The 19,471-nt window shown below is 40.4% G+C and overlaps 1 protein-coding gene across 4 annotated transcripts in view; it reads right to left on the reverse strand.

The window, feature by feature from the left end:
• The window catches only part of prox1a (prospero homeobox 1a), a 35,474-nt gene extending 16,917 nt beyond the window's left edge, over positions 1–18,557 (reverse strand). The window contains exons 1-4 of one of the 4 annotated variants that reach the window (XM_067455302.1): positions 18,372–18,557; positions 13,227–15,024; positions 9,459–9,564; positions 3,290–3,484 (exon numbers count right to left, since the gene is read on the reverse strand). In XM_067455302.1, the coding sequence (XP_067311403.1) occupies positions 3,290–3,484; positions 9,459–9,564; positions 13,227–14,956 (2,031 nt within the window). In that variant the 5' untranslated portion in view covers positions 14,957–15,024; positions 18,372–18,557. The other 3 variants (XM_067455301.1, XM_067455304.1, XM_067455303.1) reach the window with 3 other exon arrangements.
• Positions 18,558–19,471: the final 914 nt, after the last annotated feature.

The following is a 19,471-nucleotide window of genomic DNA, read 5'->3' on the forward strand; positions in this document are numbered from 1 at the left end:
AAATGAAATAATAAGTAAGACTTATGTTGATTTCCCCTAAAAGTATAAACACTGGGGCTCTGTTTGTTTGCCCAGCCCTACAACAGAAACACTAGCTCAACCAATGGTGTGTATGTTGGGTGGGGCTATCTGTTTAAGTGACCAATTGCAGACGAAGGGAGAGTTTGTTAATTAAAGTCATTAATTTTGTAGTTCCGTTTGTTGACGCTAGCGGCGCAGAAACAAAACACTTCACCTTTAAGTATTCCCTCAACTATAACAGTAATCTTTTTAACCTTGGAATTTCGCCACACAAACAAAACTAATATGTGAGTGGGAAACAAACAAAGTCTCTAAGTTTCATTCACTCAGAAAGATAATAGCCACGGACACCTGATAGCCCGAAGATACCAAGACGAGAACTCTTGAAGTCAAAGGAGGTCTGTGTGAGTGTGCTGTGGGTATATGGCCACCAACAATTTTTCAAAAAGGCTCAGAGATCACAGGGACCAAAGAAAGAGACTAAGCCTTCTCTATGCTCTCCTCAGCCGGTTCATGGGAGGAGGGTATAAGGACTGAAGACAAGGCGAGTCTGGGGCAAGTTGGGGGGAGGACACTCAGGGGGTTTTGACAGAAGAGCCTTGAACTATTTTGTGGCCGAAAGATGAGACCTTCCCAGAGCTGTCATAAAAATGTCTCCTTATCCCAGTGGAGCCCGTGGACCCCACCCCTCTTAGAACTCTTCAATGGTGCCTGTGATGTGATACAGTAAGTGTGAAGACGGCTCCTGAGAACCAGATGCCACAATTACAAGGCCTGAAAACGCCACTTTGGCTAACAATGCTCAACTGTGCTGCGAGATTTAACAGGTGTTCGCTTTCTTTGAACGATTAAATGCTCTGTAACTTTTTGGAGACTTTAAAGGATTTGTTCACCAAATTTTCTTCACACTTCTGTTTTTCCAAACCTCTATGCCTTTTGTTTTCAGTGAACCACCGAAAGAAATTTTGAAAAATGTTTATGCAGTTTTTTTCCAGGTCAATCAAGTTCAAAAATAGATGAAAAATGCCATACAAGTGATTTATTTGAGTCTTTTTCTATAGTCCAAGTCTTCAGAAGCCATACAATAGCTTTATGTGAGGAAATCAACATTTGAAAATGTCAGTTTAATAGCTGCAAATATTAAGATTTTCAGGAAACAACAACCTAAATGCAGTCTGTTCCTCAAACAGAGCTATCATATGACTGACTTCAAATGACACACAAGTCATATGTACCTTTTTTAATGTGCCTTCTTTATATTATATAAATGAGCTCTAGTTGTTGGAAAAGAGTTGCATTAATATCCTTCAGAAATCCTCATTTTGTGTTACATGGAAAAAAAAATACAGCATACAGGTTTGGAAGGACATAGTGAGAGCAAATAAGGACCATATAATAATAATGAACATTTTCATGTTTAAGTGAACAACCCCTTTAAAAATATATATTCCAATGTTTTCATTTAGCTATGTAGAATAAACAAATGATGCTCCCAGACAACAGTTAAGCAGGCCTGTTAGGCATGATCATATCTGGTTTGTACATAGAGAAAGCCCTTCAGCTAAGAGATAACACTTGCCACATCACTGGCGGCAAAGACGAGAAAGGGGGATTCTCTTGTTTTTTGTTTGGGGGGGCTTTCAGGGTCCGGACATCATAAGCTGTGTCTATGCAAATGTCCTTGATTGTGTTCATTTGTGCCATTGTCCAGCTAAGACAAACAGAGCAGTAATTAGGAGAAAAATGATGGCGTATCGAGACAGCGCGATGGAGGAGGAGCCGAATGAAGGATAAACAACTTGAAAGAAAACAGCAAGCTTGGTGAGAACAACACAAGTGCATTGAAGGCAATTAATGAAGCTCCTTTAATTACGGCCTTTGCTCAATCCACCATGAGGAATGTGACAATTATGTCATTAAAAAGTTTGTAATGGGAAAGTGAGGGGTGAGTACATTCGAAGAGGATGAAAGACACAAGGCAGCGAAAGGAAGTGCAATGAAAGAGAGGGAGAGAGAAATGACAGGGCCCAACTACAAAAAAGAAAGTCTCAAAGGAGGAGGAAGCACATTACTGGTGCACATTGACAGACTAGATTAACATCAAACGATCAGCACAACAGAGGGTATATTCATTCAGGAGGAGCTAGCAAGGTGGTACTTTGATGATGCTAAATTTGGCAGAAAGAGCAACTTGCTGAATCGGCGAGGGTTCCAGTTTCATGCCTCGCAGTCTGACAGGTGGAGAAGAGAAAATTTAGTACAAAAAAGCCTCAGCATGAAGTGTCCCTTTGCACCGGCAAAGGTTGTGTGACCTCTCTCTGCGGCACAGACTTGCTGTGGGATATCGCCGCACGCAATACAAGACATGGCGTGAGCCGGCCCGGTAGAAAAAAAGGAACAGACTAGGGAGCTGAAATTTGCATCAAAGATCGAGTTTTCCTTGCATGGAAAATTAGCATTTGGGAAAGTCTTTCAGGCTGTCCTGCTTGTACACCTGTGCAGCCTTTGTGGCTCTTGATATGCAAAACAATCTCTCCCTCGGTTCGACTTCTCTACCAACAACAGTCTTATTCATGGTGCCCTGCACTTTCTTCCACAGCCATGCAAATCTTGCATTTATATATGAAAATAGGGATCATGTCCCTAAATATCTTCCTGGTCGCGAAAGGTGTGGTGCGCCACGTTCTCTATACCTGCAATCACAATAAACCTTGTCTTTGACCTGATCTAAATGAAAGGGAGGGGAGGGGAACAGGGGCAGTTTTTTGCTAATAGTCAGCTAAATGATGATGATGTTGTAAGGATAGTGTTTGAATGACCAGAGTCCCAGTGGGCAGATATTGATAGTGAGCTGAGCGGTAAATGTGAGCTCTGCAAATTGTATTTGACAAGGACACTTGGGCCTGAAGCATAGCTCCCTGTTTGCCTCATCAAACAGACAGATGCATGACTGTGTTTCAGCCCAAAAAAAGAGAAAAAAAATCTTGTTCACTTTACCCCAGGAGTATGGCGAGGGGCGGGTGGGGGATGGGGGGGGGGGGGGGGGGCTTACGGGATGAACAGCTTGCCATTCATTGTCTAATCATATAAAGAGATCATTTAGCTGTATTAATTTTAAAGCTTTGAACTGTGCTAACATTTGCAGAAAGGATTCAAAGTAATACCTTATGCATCACTGCTTGAATCTCACCTCGTAATACAGTGTGGCCTGATAAGGTGAATGCAATCGCTTAGGAGTGTGAGACACAGGGAACGGACGAAGGCTCACCTCAAAATCGTTGGCCTTGTTGTAGTGCATGTTGAGAGCGCGGAAAAGCTCGCAGTCCCGGCTCACACTCAGCTCTTCTGCCCCTGTGACACCGTCGTTGATGGCCTGCCGAGCAAATTTCTCCATCTGGATGTAGTAAAACTCGCGGAAGTTACTGAACCACTTGATCAGCTGTGATGTGATGCAGCGGTTGAACTTTGAGAGAGAGAAGGGGTAAAAGACAAACACTTTTTGTAAGATTTGTTATCTTACAGAAGATCGTTCCAGCACAGAGAAATTCATTTTCATATTTCATACACTTTGTGCTCAAAAGTGTGTGTGTGTTTGTGTATATATATATATATATATATATATATATATATATATAAAATCTTTTACAGTGTCATTATGTGTTACAAGTAATTACTGTAGTAATAACTGTAAATTACACATAATTACATGCAATTAACCCTAAACCAAAACCTCATCCAACCCTGTAGTATGTACCTGTAGTTGATTATTATTACACGTTACATTAATGTATAATTACACTGTAATACGGAAATATAGTGTAACCAAGTTTTTTTAACATTAGAATTTTTGTAGTTGCTGATATTATGCATTTTTCAGACCCTGAAAAACAAGCTATTTATATCACGTTATCACAAGAAAAAGAAATAAGAAATAATATCAATATTATTATTAATGTTAATATGAAATTGCATCCCCCCCCCCAATGAATATTTCGATCTTTAGTCTGTTTTTACTAAAAACTACTCAAATCAGGTGTGACTAACCTCTAATCTGGTTAGCCAGTGAGACCCTTAAATGTCAGAACAACAGATAAGACATTTGTTTCTACAAACGTGTTTACTTCACATTGTCCTTGAGGATGATGGGTAAGCAAACAAACCCGTAGCTGAGACAGATTGGCCAGTGGGGTGTTTTTTTTTCTCCTTTTTTTCAATGAGGCTTACACGGTCGGTGCGGATATTTGCTGTTGTGCGCAAATGCAAACAGTTCAGGGTTGAGTAGATGAAATTATAATTGTGTCAATAGCCCGTAATACAGTGACGGCAAATTTACATATCAAGTAGCAAAGTTAATTCTGACATGCCCCGGGTTTTTTCTTTTCTTTTTTTCACATATTAATAACCGAGTGAAGTAAGTGATCAAGTAAATGAAACTGAGTAAAGAAATAAAACCTTGCAACAAGTTCTGTTCTAGTTGAATAGGTTAGCTCAGTGACTGGCCCTCATACACTGTTGTGGACGCTATATTTGGAGTGCCTGATCCTCATTCAGTAAATACACAGTACTCTGTTGGCCCTGTGTACTTGCCCCATGACCTCAGCAAATGACCTGTGCGACAGCCTTTGGTACTTTCTGTGTGTGCGGCTACGTGTGAACGTTGATGTGTGTGTGTATGTGTGTGTGTGCGCGCACACGCGAAAGCTGCGGCTGCCAAGAGTGTGAATGTACAGGACAGCTGAGTTGAATGTAGCCAAGTTAAAAGCTATAAATCCGACGGGCTTTCTGTTGGCTGCTCTGACATGCAGCCTCCTGCCTTTTGTCATTACGGGTGTTCATCAAGCCTTCATTGCCTTTGCCTCCCCTTCCATACCCTCAAAGAGCATTAATCAAAAATCAACAGCGAGCACTTATCTATCTGTGGCCATGAGAACATGCAGGCCTCTGTTTAGATGACAGCTGAGGAAAGAGAGAGATCGAGCATGAAGAGAAAAAAGAGGAAGGACAAGGAACAAAGAGGGGGGAGGGCGGCCGTGTTTTGCGAGGGTAGATGTAATTACCGTGTAGAAACTTGTCTCCATGCTTGCGAATTTAAGATAATGATGTGAATAAGAATTCATAGCGGGGAATCCGAGTCGGAGAAAGAGTCAGAAGCCACGACAGGCTGATAGGTTTCCCCAAAAGGCCAGCCGAGAGCATAATTACTGTGCCACCGCGAGGGTTCTTCTCCCATAATTCAGCAGAAAATGATTAAGTCGTCATCCCGAGGCATCGGTCTGCAGAAGTTCAAACATGTACTTAACCTATCCAGGAATTATACATTTGGCCTGTGTGTCGCCTCTGCCTTCTTTCAGCCTAACAGCGAGCGAGAACAGGGGTTTGAAAAGAAAGAAAGAGGCGAAAAAAAGAACAACCAAAGAAGCAAGGCTATCTGATCTCTCGCTTACCCCCGTTTCAATAGACGTTAAACCTATTAGGATCTACTGAACTCGAGGGGCTTCTTTTTCCGCTTTATCTGCAGAGCGAAATGCACTGTCCAAATTTCCAGACACTGAGATAAGAACCCTGGCCCCCGTGACGACTTACTCCAGCCCCCCACCACCCCCTTAATTCTTTTAGAATAAGAAACAAAACATTACAAAATGATAGCAGACTGCTCACTGGGGAATGAAAATTGCTTTGACATGGAGATTAGGCTCTTCTATTGTCATAAGACATTGTCTCATATGAGTGGGGCTTGCAGAAGAGACGGATAAAAGGCGAGAGAGGGGGGAATTTTTTTCTAGAATGGCTAGTGGATGACATAATGGAGAGCGCAGAAAAATAAGTCCGCATGACATCGTTTGGCAGCGCTGTATAAAGGGAGATTTAAAAAGCATTGTTGCCCAATAGAAATACCAGAGATTCGGGGGACAATGGAGCCACGTTGCTGGAACGTGACAACTCAGCAATTAAGGATCATGTCATCTGCTTGTCAAACAAAAATAACCAGTCTAGCTCTCTCAGCTCTCAGCCACCCCAGTGCACGGTGCAACAAAACATTAAATGATACGTCGTAACACAAAAAAAAAACACAATTGGTTTTCCTAGTTGGATTGCGGGAGAAAAAGTGAGACGTGTTGGTTTTCACACAAAAAGTTTTTTGTATTCTAAGTCCGGTTCTTAAATTAGATAAGTAACTTTTTTAAGGTTTTTTTAAAGTGTTGACATGTAACTTTATATGAATTCATAATTTCACGTGCATATACAGGAGTGGCATGTATCTATATTTTCAGTTCCCTTTTTTAAATTAATTTTAATGAATTATAAAACTTATTATAATATAAAAATTCATATAAAATAGACACATTTTTTAAAATATATGTATTATGTATTTTATTTTATGTTATTTTTAAAAATCCAAGCATAACTGCTGACTTAATTTTAACTATTTTATTTTACATGACACGTGTAGGTTAAAAGTTGTTACTTACAATAAGTGTAACTTTACATGCTTTTAGTTGCAATCACAGTCCACTTGCCCATGGACTCTTAAATCAGCAAGACGTTTCTATGTATGTGCAAAAATCTGCACACACACAGAAACATAAAATCTATTATTCTGGACATCATTTCCAGTGCTGTTCTAAGAACACCAAATGCAATGCTTCCCATGGGATACCTCATCCTGTTATTCTCTACCCCCACAAAAAACCGTATATATCCAATGAGCACGCTCAAAAGATTCATAAAACAAATCAGTCTGACGCCTGTAATGTGTCCGGGCAGCAGTTGACTCAGGGAACAAGGGTGTACGTACGGGAGCGAGAGCATTTCACACACTCTTGCTCACGGGACTGTGAAAGATTATTCCTCTGGTGACAGAGATCCGCTTTTTCCAAGACACCGGGGGAAGACTTGACCTGTCACTCCGCACGTTTCCTCTGTTAGCCATGGACAATACAGGCTTTCACACATGCCTGGTGGGGACGCTACTTATACAGGGTCTATGCGTTTTAAGACTCCCCCCCACCCCACCCCACACACACAGCATGCACTTAGATTGTGAATCTGGGAAAAGTTGAGCTCTATAGAGGGAAGTAAGCTAAGTGCCCCAGTAGGTTACTTGATATTCAGCTGTTAATGGTACATGGTATGCTGTATGTTTAAAGGCAGTCAGGCAGCCTGGTGACAAAGCCTGAACAGCTAAAATAATTTCCCTGACCTACGGCTGACCTTACTGGAGCTGTACTGCTGAAACATATACGCCTCAACCCTTACAGGGTGACATAACCCCGGCTCATACTTGCTTTGACTGCTCATAATCAGTGTCACACCATCGTCCTGCTAATGCTCCTCTTAACCTCTGACCCTTTCTTATTTAGCCCTCAAAGACTATGGTAACCAGGCCAGTGGACCACCTCTCCATGCGCAAAGTGATGTGAATATTCCATATGAGCTTTACGGTGATTAAAGTGGGAATAAATACAGGGGGCTGGAGAGGTGTAAATGATGCACAAGGTAGTTTGGCACTAAATCATATTAGGATAATGACCATGTGTTCTATAATACTTTGTGTGACAAATATGACAACAGTTCAAGGAACAACTAAAAAAGAGAAATTGAGGAGGGACAAAGGTGTTATCCATTACATAAGAACTCCATTCACTAATGTCACAGTTTCCTTTTGCTTTCCTGTGTATTAATCTCTTTATGACTACTGGCTCACTACCTGTAAAAAAGCAACTTCCTCTTCCTGACTATCATCTATCATCATCATCATCATCACCACCACCACCACCACCATCATGGTTAAAGTATGATATGATCATTCAAATTCTCTTTGACTCATACTTTTAAACATAATGCCTTTGAACTTTACAGCCTTGATTGTACATAATCGCTTTTAAATCGATTAAAAAAACATAAAAAGTAAAAAAAAAAAAGTATATATATATATATTATTACACATGTAGGCCTACATTTTTTAGTAATAAATTAATTTGTCTTAAACATCTTGATTGCATTTTATTATAAATACACAATTCACTATTAATGTAGCACATAATTTTAGCCTATCATTTGTATTTAAAAAAAATATTTAAAAAAAGAGAAAGTTAATTATAAATTCTTGTTAAATTAGATGATTAATGTTTTTTTCCTTCTTTTTCTTTTTTTATCCGATTACAGACAATTTAGGTAAAACAGTTGTCAAATCAACCTATTTCCCACAGTCATTATTTCCTATTTAGATCCCATCATTATAACGTCTTTAATCACTAATTCCTGTAACTTTCGTGGGCTTATACGGTCGTAATTAGTCAGTAATTTATGCTTAATTCCCTTACATACATACTAGTTGATCCAACAAACACATGCCACCCATTGTTCCCTTCAGCTTAAGCAGCCCTGAAAACCCTCTCTCCCAGGACAGTGACCTTGTTTCGAAAAATGTTAATTTAATGTGTACAGAATTTCACAGCCTTGTCTGAAGGGGAATTGTAATTGGGCCGTCTTTAATTTAATATTTCTCTATTGTGCCTCAAAATTAAGGTACAAAATATATGAATTAAGAGAAGTTTTCAGGTTTTCTTTGAAATCAGAATAGACTTTTGAATAAATGGAAAAAATGACTGCCTATATAAATAAATCAGCTTTCTCTGAATATTACATTGACAGTATTTTCTAGATATTAAATTATATCATTTCCTACTGGAGCATAAGCGCTAACAGCGAGCGATGAATGGCAGTACATACTCATGAGTATTAAGCTGCTGGCAGATTTAGATGGATGCAACAGAAGCATGTGTGCGAGGATGAGGTGGTCACCCTGGACCCAGCACAGGGGCAGCTGGGAGTGAGAGGACCCTGCTCTCCTCATTTAAATAATGTGGCCTGAATCTGTCACATTATTTCTCCTCCGTATGCTCCCTGTATGACGCATCAACAACAAATTAAGTTGTAAATAAAAGACAATTGGTGCCATTGTTTTGTTTGTGTTGTTGTGCTCCATTTTGTTTGTTGTCTCCCTCCTCCTCTCCATCCCCTCCCGCTTTCGCTTGTTCGCTTCTGCCGAACCTCTAATTTTCTCAGCTCTTATCACCCTCTGCCTCCCACTACCACAGATCAGCTGGGGATGGGAACTCTTGGAAATTATCATCCGACAAGTTAACAGAGACAGAGACTAGTTGTCTGTGCTCGCTAACAGCAGTGAGGCGACAGGAAAAAAAACTGTTAAAAAATGTACTCTCATGATCGGTGTTTTAAATGAAAGCATAAGTGAGTAAAAGGGAAAGTGGGACTTGTGCTATGCCGTGTTGTTCTCTTTTAGGAGATTAAGGCCAGTTAGTTTAATTGGGGGTTGGAGGGGTGGGGGAGCTGGCCGTCTGTTTGGGACCCATCTGGACTAATAGGACAGTGCTACTTCACACGACATAGTTAACGGTCAACGGCGAGCTCACCTTCACGTCTGAGAAGAACATCTTCAGCATGTTGGAGCTGGGGTAGCGCGTGTAGAAGAACATCAGCTTGGCCTTCTTCAGATGGTTCGGAGAAAGCCCCTCTTGGATTTGAAATTCGAAGGTTAAGGAAACACATTTTAACAGGTAATCATTTTAGTCATCAAATAAAGACATTTATAGGTAATAAATCCCATTTGTATTTATTTATGATGGCCATAAATAAAAGAATAGATGAATATAATTGAAAAAAAATTGTTTAAACTTCCCTTATGCACTTTATATTTACCACAAGACTAATAATTACACTATGGCAAACCATCCTTAATTATTTCTGGGTTTTTTCTTCTTCTGACGACTTCATATTAACACCTATAGAGTTCCAGTCAATGTAGCATTGCAAGTCAATAAACGTCTGCTTATCCCAATAAAAACGCTATTTATCTGGAGGTGGCACTGCCCTCTAGATTGGTAAACAGAGGGCAGCTGAGGGGGGTCCCAGGAGAGACCGTGGCTAACCAGAGCCATCTACCCATTACAATTAGCCCCAACCCCCAACCCTCCACCCTGAGCCTCCTGGCACGGCCCCCGCTCTGCCAGTTAGGCCGGCTTTAGCCACATCTGCGCTCCAGACTGGCCCAGCCATTTCCTCTGCAAATTAACGGCTTTATAATTTATCAAAAATGAAGATGCATGTGGGGCTAAATCAATGGGCCCCCACAAGGTCAATTAAGAGGCTCACCCAGCTCTCGTCTACCCCCCCTTCACTATAAAGCATGGCACCGTCATGGCAGATCGCACTGAATACGGTACCTCACTGCGTCTGTTATGTAAAGCGCTAAGCGCCGGAACAGTTGCAGCAATAAATGTCGTAACTTACAAAAGCAACAGTAAATGCATCTACGTGTTAGAAACTGTAAAATTGACTGTCTCTGCTATTTGCAATGTTGAGCCTCTCTAATAATAGTGTGTATGTAGATTGGCATGTTCCTTCTGCCAAGAGAGGAGGAGAGGAGGAGAACCCTAGGTGACCTCCATTAGGCTGATAGGGAAGACCAAAAGAGCATTACTCTCTTTCCTACCATCTGTCATAATGCATACAGCAAATAACAGCAGTGAATGACAGCGAGGGAGGGAGAGAGAGAGAGAGTTAAGCTGTCTTTTTCTCAACAAGTCAGATTTTTCAAGGACCTAAAGGCTCATTTAAAAACCAAGAGAAGGGAAAAGCCCAGGCAGCGAGGCCGCTTCTCAAAAGCGCATCTTCATGAAATAGAGCGAATAATAGGCCGTGTTGGAGTCTGGAAATAGAGGGCTGGTAAACACCTTCATAGAGTTGAATCACATTGAGATGCTCTTTAATCTAATGGGCACTGAACATAGAAAGCCGTTTGCGGCCGAGAACTGAATCGTTTGCCACTGTTCAATCTCTTCGCAGTATTTACAGAGTGGCGATCATATCAGTTCTTACTGCTCTGTTAACAACATTCATAAATCCCAGGTATACCTATCATTAGTCAGTGCCATTAACATTCAAGACATCCACTTTTAAATAAAACAAACAGTCGCAGATCTTTGGAACAATGTGTCGAGGATGACTCGACGGGGCTTGACTCACCGAACGCACATTTCCTACAAGTAGACCTGGCTTCCAAGAAAAATACAGCCGTTTCTAGGATACGTAAATATGCGAAATGACAAAATAGATCGAGTAAACACTGGCCCACTCAGTGTAAGACAAGCCGGGCCATAGTCAACATGAATGAAGGACATAATGCAAACATGAATATGAAGTATTTCAGAGGAGGAGAAAAATGGGGCAGCTGTGGTTTATAGCCAAATGAGATACTACATAAACAACGCCACCATAGATGCACTGCATCATCAGGCTTTTTTAGGTCTGGTTTTGTATTAAGCATGTTGCATGTAAGGGAGACAATAACTAGTGAAATGTGATCCAACAGCCAGGTGTAAGGAGAGAAAGGAAGGAAAAAGAACATAGGGATGCTAAATCCATAAATTAATGCTAGACATCTGTTCAGCAATATGAAAGATTAGAGCAACAAATGTACTACAGCTGAGACTTTAGCTCTAGCTTAGAAAAAAAAAGAATAGGAAGCGTTTTCAGATTGTCGGGTGAAAAAAAATATTACTTTGATGAACTACTTCACAACAGTCTTTTGACATATAAATGTATAAATCAGAAAGGACTCGAATTTTGTCATTCCACCAGCAGAGTGATTTTGAAATCGAGAAGGTCTTTTATTAAACCACTTTGGCAACCGAGTTTGAAAAGTGATCTGAGCGATGTCTTCATAGTGCACGTTTTCTTTGCTTCGCTTTAATTGATGAAACCTGAATCTGCGCGCAATAGCTGCCTCAGCACTTGAGCATGGAGCTTCCATGAACCTCTGTCCTCGTCTACTATATTAGACATGCAAACTGGCTTCACCTGCCGCCCACCCCCACCCCATTCTTACAACAGCCCTGTGCCAGAGCTGTTCGGTCTCTCTATATGCAAATGATGGGGGAAACTGAACAAGGCTATTTTTCTTGAGATGCAAAGAGAGCACGTGACAAGGAAGATCATGCTGCCCATGGCTGAAGATAATTGGCTGCTTGTTTCTTCTAGAATTTGAATAGAAATTCATATTTGATTAAACACCCTATTTTGCAAATATTGAGATGTTGTTGTTCAAGTCCCAACTGTGCAGGTGTGCAAGTATATACTTACAGAAATAATAGATTCCCTCTGTGCTGAAGAGTGCATCCCTGCCTAGGTTGCCCTTTCTCTTTGCATCATTAGACTGAATTATTTGGCCAATTCATATATTTTTTTAATAATTAAATTAATAAATCAAGTAATGTAATTTTAAACTGTTTAATAAAAAACATATCAAATTGTACGGAACATTTGGTTTCTTTAAATTTTACTTCATTTAAAGCTTATCAAATACCAAATAGGCATTTGGCAAAAGGTTAAAAAGAGAGAAAGGGTGAAAGAAAAGCAGCGACCTGCTAACACCTGTTCACACCAGAGAAACAGGATAAAAAGAAAAGACCTACTGCCAGGCAACAGCTATCAGTGTACCTTTACCTAAAGCAAGCTGGTGGTGTAAGAAATAGGCATTGTTGTTTCATGAGATCACATATTATATGAAATAAAAGCAAATATGAGAGAGAATTAGTTTTAAAATGACGAAACGCAATAGTATATTGATGTTATTTCCCTTGGTGCTTTCACTTGACACTAAATGGGCACAAATCTTCCTAAATGAAGTGCTCCTCCACTGACAGATCTTTAACCATCCTTCTAACACAACTTTCTAGGGCCTCCAAGCAAAGGATCCCACTTTTCCTTTTACTTCCTGGCTTTGAAATAGGATTTGCTTTGAGCATTTATGTACAAAGTCTTGCATGCGCTGTGATGAAAGAGGGGGTTTTATTGTGAGTCTCCCTGTGATAGTGTGAGAACAGAGAAGATGGGAGGTATCTTAGCCACGGCGGGGCCTTTCAGCACTTCTCCATATAGCGCACACTTAAAAGCCTCCATCCACTGAGGTCTTTTTAATCTTCAGACTACTAGAGAAACACTGGTTTTGAATGTGCCAATTAATGGAGATTCATTGAAATTAAGTTTATGTCTTTTAAGGTATGTCTATCATTCATATGTTATCTAAGCCGCACTCTCACCAGAATAGTAATTTAAAAAAAAAATCTAAACAAATAAAAATACAACAATCAAATTATGCTTTTCTCTTTTTTTGAAAGGATATTGTACTTCCTGAATATGGAGAGATGTCAGACATGTCCTGAAGGTCTCCGCACTCTGACTTGATGAGGGACAAGGACAAGCCTTCATTCCCTGGGTGTGTTGGTGAGATGGAACGATGGTGGCTGAGGTGGTTGGACGACATCTTGGTCCGTAGGCTGGTGGTCTCTCTGGACAAATCCAGAGACTCGGGAGAAGACCTATCCTTTCCTGGGTAAGGCCCTGTTGGGGCACCTAAGGGGCTCTGGAAAGGGTAGCCCATTAGCGGAAGGGGGAAAGGATGGCGAAAAGAGGGAGGACTAAAGCCCATTGCGGAAGATAAGGGTGAGGGGTGCAGTGAAGGGTGGTGGTGACCCCCAGATGTGGGAAGAGACCCAGTCTGATCTGAAGAGTTCTTTCTCACTACCAAAGGCAGGGCCTCCGTTTGGTCATTCGAGTTAGGCACCTGCATACTAGCAAAAGTGTCCAGGGGATTAGGAATGATGACATCACCGAAACATTGCAAGCGCTGGTTGGCAGTATGGAAGTTCGGGTTTTCTCCATTGACTGCGAAACGATCAGGGGGCATCTGCAGGGGTGGGAAAACCTGAGGAACTGGGCGTGGAGGCTTAGCAAAGACCTTCACCACCGTGTCCACTACCTGGGACATTGCTGTATTGAGCTCTTGTTTTAGTGTCTCTGCTAGCTGTTTGCCCTCTGCATGCATGGAGGTTGGTCCCTGGCTCTTCCCTCGTGACCCATCACGCTTGGGTTTGTCCCCCTCCGCCATCATGGCCTGCTCCCGAATAAGTGCGCGTGCTCGATCCAAGAAGTGCCCTGGATCCAGGTCAGACATCTCGTTGTCGGAGCGATCTGGGACAGAGTCGTGGGCACGATTGTCCATTCCATCAGAACGCATACTGTCTTCAGAGATGTTTCCATCTTCATCATTCTCAGAGTCAGTGCTGTCATAAATCTGGTAGAACTTCTCTTGCAGTTGCCGAAGCTGCTTCTGCATGTCCTCTAGCTGTAGCTTCAGTTGCCGGCGTTCCTCATGTTTCTGCTCTTTGCGTGCAGAGACGAGTTGCTGGAAACTCTGCTGCTGCTGCTGTGGCAGTTTCTGCTTGCGCTTGTTTTCCCGGTAGTTCTCACGAGGGCTCGGGGGCTGGGCTGCCCCCTCACGCTCGTTATCACCTGCACGGAGCGTGACGCTTGGAGAATGGCTCATCCCACGGATGATGTTTTCCACCCGGGCTCGTTTGGCCCTAAGATGCTCATCTGTTAGCCTCTCCATTTCAAATTGGGTCATGGAGGGCCTGTTGAATGGTGAAAGGCACTCCTGAGGGCTGCCCCGCGAGGAGTTGCTGCAGGCATCCTCCTGCTGGATCTCTGAACCGGTGCTCGAGAGGCCACTTCCCTGGAAATTAGGCTCACTGCCTCCATTTTTGGTCAAATTGTTTTTCAGAAGCTGGGAGATGATAGTTGCCCCTGGAAAGGGCATCATAGCATCTTCATAAGAGTTAGCCCTCTTCAAAAGCTTGCGAAGCACATTGGACTTCTCACCGTCTGCGTGCTGCACCACTGAACACTCAACATCTTGCTCGGAGCCGTGGGGATTCATGGCACTAAAAAAGGTTCCTTTTGTGCGGGTAAATACCACAGATGCTTGCCCAACAGTCCTCTTCACTCCTATGTCAACTCTTCTTCTCTTGGTTTGTCTGCTTAAGAGGGATGTGCTGTCATGGTCAGGCATCACTGGAACTGTTATTGTGCCATTTTTGAAAGCCTGTCAGCTGGGCACAGCTCGAGAACCCTGGGAACCTAGCCAAAAAGAAAGGACTGATGAATAATTTTCTTTATATGACTATGTTTCTTGTGCCCAATCCTAATGCAATTTGAAATAGTTTAATGCCTTAAATAACAACACATAATGCATTAAAAATACTTAAATACGGTCTGAAGTATACTCAATAAAAATTGACAAAAGAGGTTATCAGCAAACAAATATATAATTCGGATCAGTTACAATGTAGTCATTTGAAAAATATTTTTAATAATCTCTCCAAAAAGTCATACACAATCTGTGTAAAGTTGCATGCTAAAAACAGTCTAATTCTCATGTAAGAACAAGTTATACTAAAATCATACTGTTGTGTTAAGCCAGACATGCCCTGCCACTATTGTGCTCACATACATAACCAACTTGCAGGCTTTGTTCACTTTGGTAAGTTTTGAGGTACTCTTACTGATATTTGCAAAGACACTTAGCCCTTATTATTATTTTTTGGAGATTAGCAGGTACTTATATCTAATTGATGGGAAGATCCTAATACAACAAGTATAATACACCACATTAAATTCTGAGTTTCCAAAACAAATGGTTTGTTGTTGATCAAATGAATTTAAAGCAAACCCCGGATCATGCAGAGTAATAAAGGCTAATTGCACGTTTTACAAGTTTGTTGACGGTGATTTAAGATCGCCTAACTTTATTCATGTTGCTCAAATTCAGACGATAAAAAGTTATCTGTGCATATTAAAAAATAAAATACAAATATGTAGCTTTGCTCATTATGAATGTAACGCGCTTTAAATTCCATCTCGCACTGAGCATGACTAAAGTGCAGTTTGCCTAACAGATATTTAAAAACGAGACTACTTCCTCTAAACATACATATATCAAATTATATAAAGAAGATCATAACTCTAATAATATAAAGTGGTATTATCTTCATATTGAGCAGTACGGATATTTAAATAGTCGTTTGCAAATAGCTTGTTTAGAATAAATGTCTAATATTGCGTGTACATGCACCATATAAGACGTAGCCTGTAACTTTAATTGTTCTTCAAGACGCACCGATTAACATAGTGAGAAGTTTACATTTAAGATACGAGATAGAGTGGATATACTGCTTTTGCTGTCACTGAATACAGACATCTGACAAGTCAAGACAACAAGGCAACAAAATCTGTTTGTTTTAGACTTCTTTCACCTAATGCGGCCAATGCGTCCTAAGCGCACCTCTCCAAAAACATTAAAGCGGTTTAACTCAAAACCAAAAAGTTATGATAGAAAGAAAATGAAACTAATTCAATTACACGCGTATGTGAACACACGATTCGGAAAACGCAGTTGCTGTGGTAGCCAAGACATTTATGTAAGTTCTCGGAAATCGCAGTTTTGAACCATTAAAGTCCCAAGGAACCCTCACTCATTCTCTCAGCCAACCCAGGGACCCATAAAAGGCTAGATTTGATAAGTAACACTGTGAAATAACTTTTTAGCAGAAACAACAACTAACATTATATATTGTTAAACATATCCTTAGTTAGAAAGATTGACATTAATTAATGTTTTATATATTTTCTCCACAGAGCCCTGATGGAAACGTCTGCCTTTAGTGGAACAGAGTAGCCTAATGTACTGCACCTGAATCCTAAAACATTTATATAAATAGTTAATTCTGGCACTAAACATCTAAAACAGACTTTACGGCTCTATACACGTCGGCAGTTCTCTCCTATACATATGATTTGACGTACCCGAAGCAAAGCTTTGATGTATCTAGCTTTCACGTCAGAAAACGACGACGATGATGATGATGATGATGAAGTAACGCGTCAAGCTGGAGTGGCAGTAAAAGTCAGAGGCTCAGTATAAGCTTACGCTCTTAAAAAATAAAGGTTCGTCAAAGGTTCTTTGTAGCACATTAGTTGCAGTAAAAAGCCACACTCTTATCAAAAAACATGTTTGTAGTTGTCAGATTGGCTATTTAGAGGAGGAAAAAAAGTTCCTGATATTCCATTATAGGTTCTTCAGTTCACTCTTGTTGTCTCCCGACTCTTTAAAGTAGTATAACGAGGCTTTCTAAACAACTAGAGAATAATATGTTTTTGTGAAACTTGAAAGATGCTGGAACCCCCCCTTTCTGCCCGAAAGCTTTCGTTTACGAGATAACGTAAATTCAGCGAGCGCATCTATGTAAATGACAAGCAAATGCGTTATTGGCATAAAAACAACAGACGACTGACAAAGGGTAAATTGAAATAATAAAGATACAGAAAATGTAAAAACTACATAAACCTCACGAGAGATAGGCTGTCCTATTACGAAGGGAAAAAAAACGGCAAGTTCAGAACTGAACGCAAATGTTTCGCGTCACCTCTGCAAAGTCTACAAGCAATATAACAAGAGCGTATTTATACTTACTTTACGGAAAACATTGGGGTGCAATCCATCCAAAATCATACGAATTTATGATAAAGTTAAAATAAAATAATAGCACCGAAGAGCGTGAAGGATAAAGAGATACAGCGCATCACATGAAAAGTCACCAGTAGCAGAACAAAACTCAGCGCGAGCGCAAATGACAAGGTTACTTACTCTGAAGATGAGAGCGATTTGAGCTTCTTCGCGATAGTGTAACAGAGAATACAGAGGGTTGTTCGCCCCGTGATGAATATTGTAATTTCTCGGGACAAGCGAGAGCGAAGAGAGTGAGATAGAGAAAGAGCTCTTGTGCGCCGCTCCTCTCTCTGCATGGAAACTGTATGTCTCAGCGCACGCGGCCAGGAGGAGGCTGAGAGCGCGCGCTCGAACCAACAAGATTCACTTTAAGACGCGGCTGAAGGAAGCAGGAAGACGGCGCGTCATAATCATAGTGATGTAACGCTCGCACCTACCAATAAGAGCAGTCCGCTGGATTTAGAGGAATACAAAACAAGTGAAGTTGAAGACTCCGCTCAAGCAAAAACGAATGATACGGGGACCTTTGTGGGATATCTGTAAGGATACGCACTTTTTAAACAATATGTTCTCTGTGTGGATTTTGTTCAAGTCATTCTTAACATTATGAACAAAAGTTGTTTGTGCTGACTGAAATGTATAGCTACCTTTCTTCGGTGTAGATGCACGCTCAGCATGATGCATTTGAAATATAAATCGCAAAAAAATGTGCACTTGCAATGCAACTAATTTTTTTATCCAGAAAAGTAAATAGCACAGTTCATTTTTTCTAATTACTATTTGTTTATATATATATATATATATATATATATATATATATATATATATATATATATATATATATATATATATATATATTATCATCATAAATGCGAATACTATATTTCATCACCATGTTTAAAAATAGGACACAACTCACAACATTCATGAAATGTGGTATGCAGGCCCCGAGAAGTGACCGCAGCCTCGACCTCGTGCGTGCCGGGGTTCGTGAAAATAGTTGCGCTTGCCAAGGTTGTCTTTGAGCTATGGGCTTCTTTCTACTTAAGACCTTGCTCTTACTTTAGATCCCTCCTCCTAGCCTCCACAGTCAACAGATGAAGGAATATGCTGAAGCTTCAGCGTGTTCTTACTAATTGTTATTTGCATACGGTTAAATAGACTCTTTCTTGCATGGATGAATCCGTAAGATTATCCAAAAAAACGCACGGGAGGTGATTATTGTAAATTGTGGCACATATCCATCATGCGTGCTTCTATGATCATTCAGTAAAGTTTAAAACACAACCAAATGTAAATAAACTATTTTGTCTCTATCTTAATTAACATTCGACTTATAGAATGTGACCAAATAGAATAGATAAGTGTTGTCTATCCTGCGAAGTTTCTTTAGGTTTGATTTATGCACAGAAAAAAGTGCACAGACTTTGAATGTGCAGCACATGTGAACATTATTGCATTTATATCTGTCTTATTCATATATTTGAATTGCCACGCTAAAATAAAGTTCCGCGTTATGGAAGAAGAAGAAGAAAAAAAACAGGATTATTTGGACACATTATTTAGAGAGCCATTAGCCAATCAAATGTTGATTTCTCAGCATCCTATCAGGTGCTTCAGCATGTAAGCAGATTTCTCAAAGCCTTAACCTACTTTTCTGTAGTCGCTGTTCCTGCTCATTGTTGAAATTAAAAAAAGTGTATTCAGAACGTCGCATATTAGTGATTTTCCGCAGTAAATTTAAGTTTTTCCCCCATTTCATTTTGTGTGTTCTTAGCAGCTCAACCCTGCACATGTCGTGAGTAATGATTAAAATATTTTTATTGATAAAAATAAATATATATATATTGTAGCCTAGTATATTAGCCTACGTGTAAAATAAACCAAGTATATTATGTGATACCAGACATATTTAATTGTGGTATTCTAAAAAGAAAAAGAAAAAAAAAATCCTCCAAAGCACATTTCAGTGGTCTCATTCATTCCAAAGCATGTTTGGGCTGTCAGAGCAAATGACAG

The sequence above is a fragment of the Pseudorasbora parva genome, chromosome 10 (assembly GCF_024679245.1).
Source record: "Pseudorasbora parva isolate DD20220531a chromosome 10, ASM2467924v1, whole genome shotgun sequence".
Lineage (NCBI taxonomy): Eukaryota > Metazoa > Chordata > Actinopteri > Cypriniformes > Gobionidae > Pseudorasbora > Pseudorasbora parva.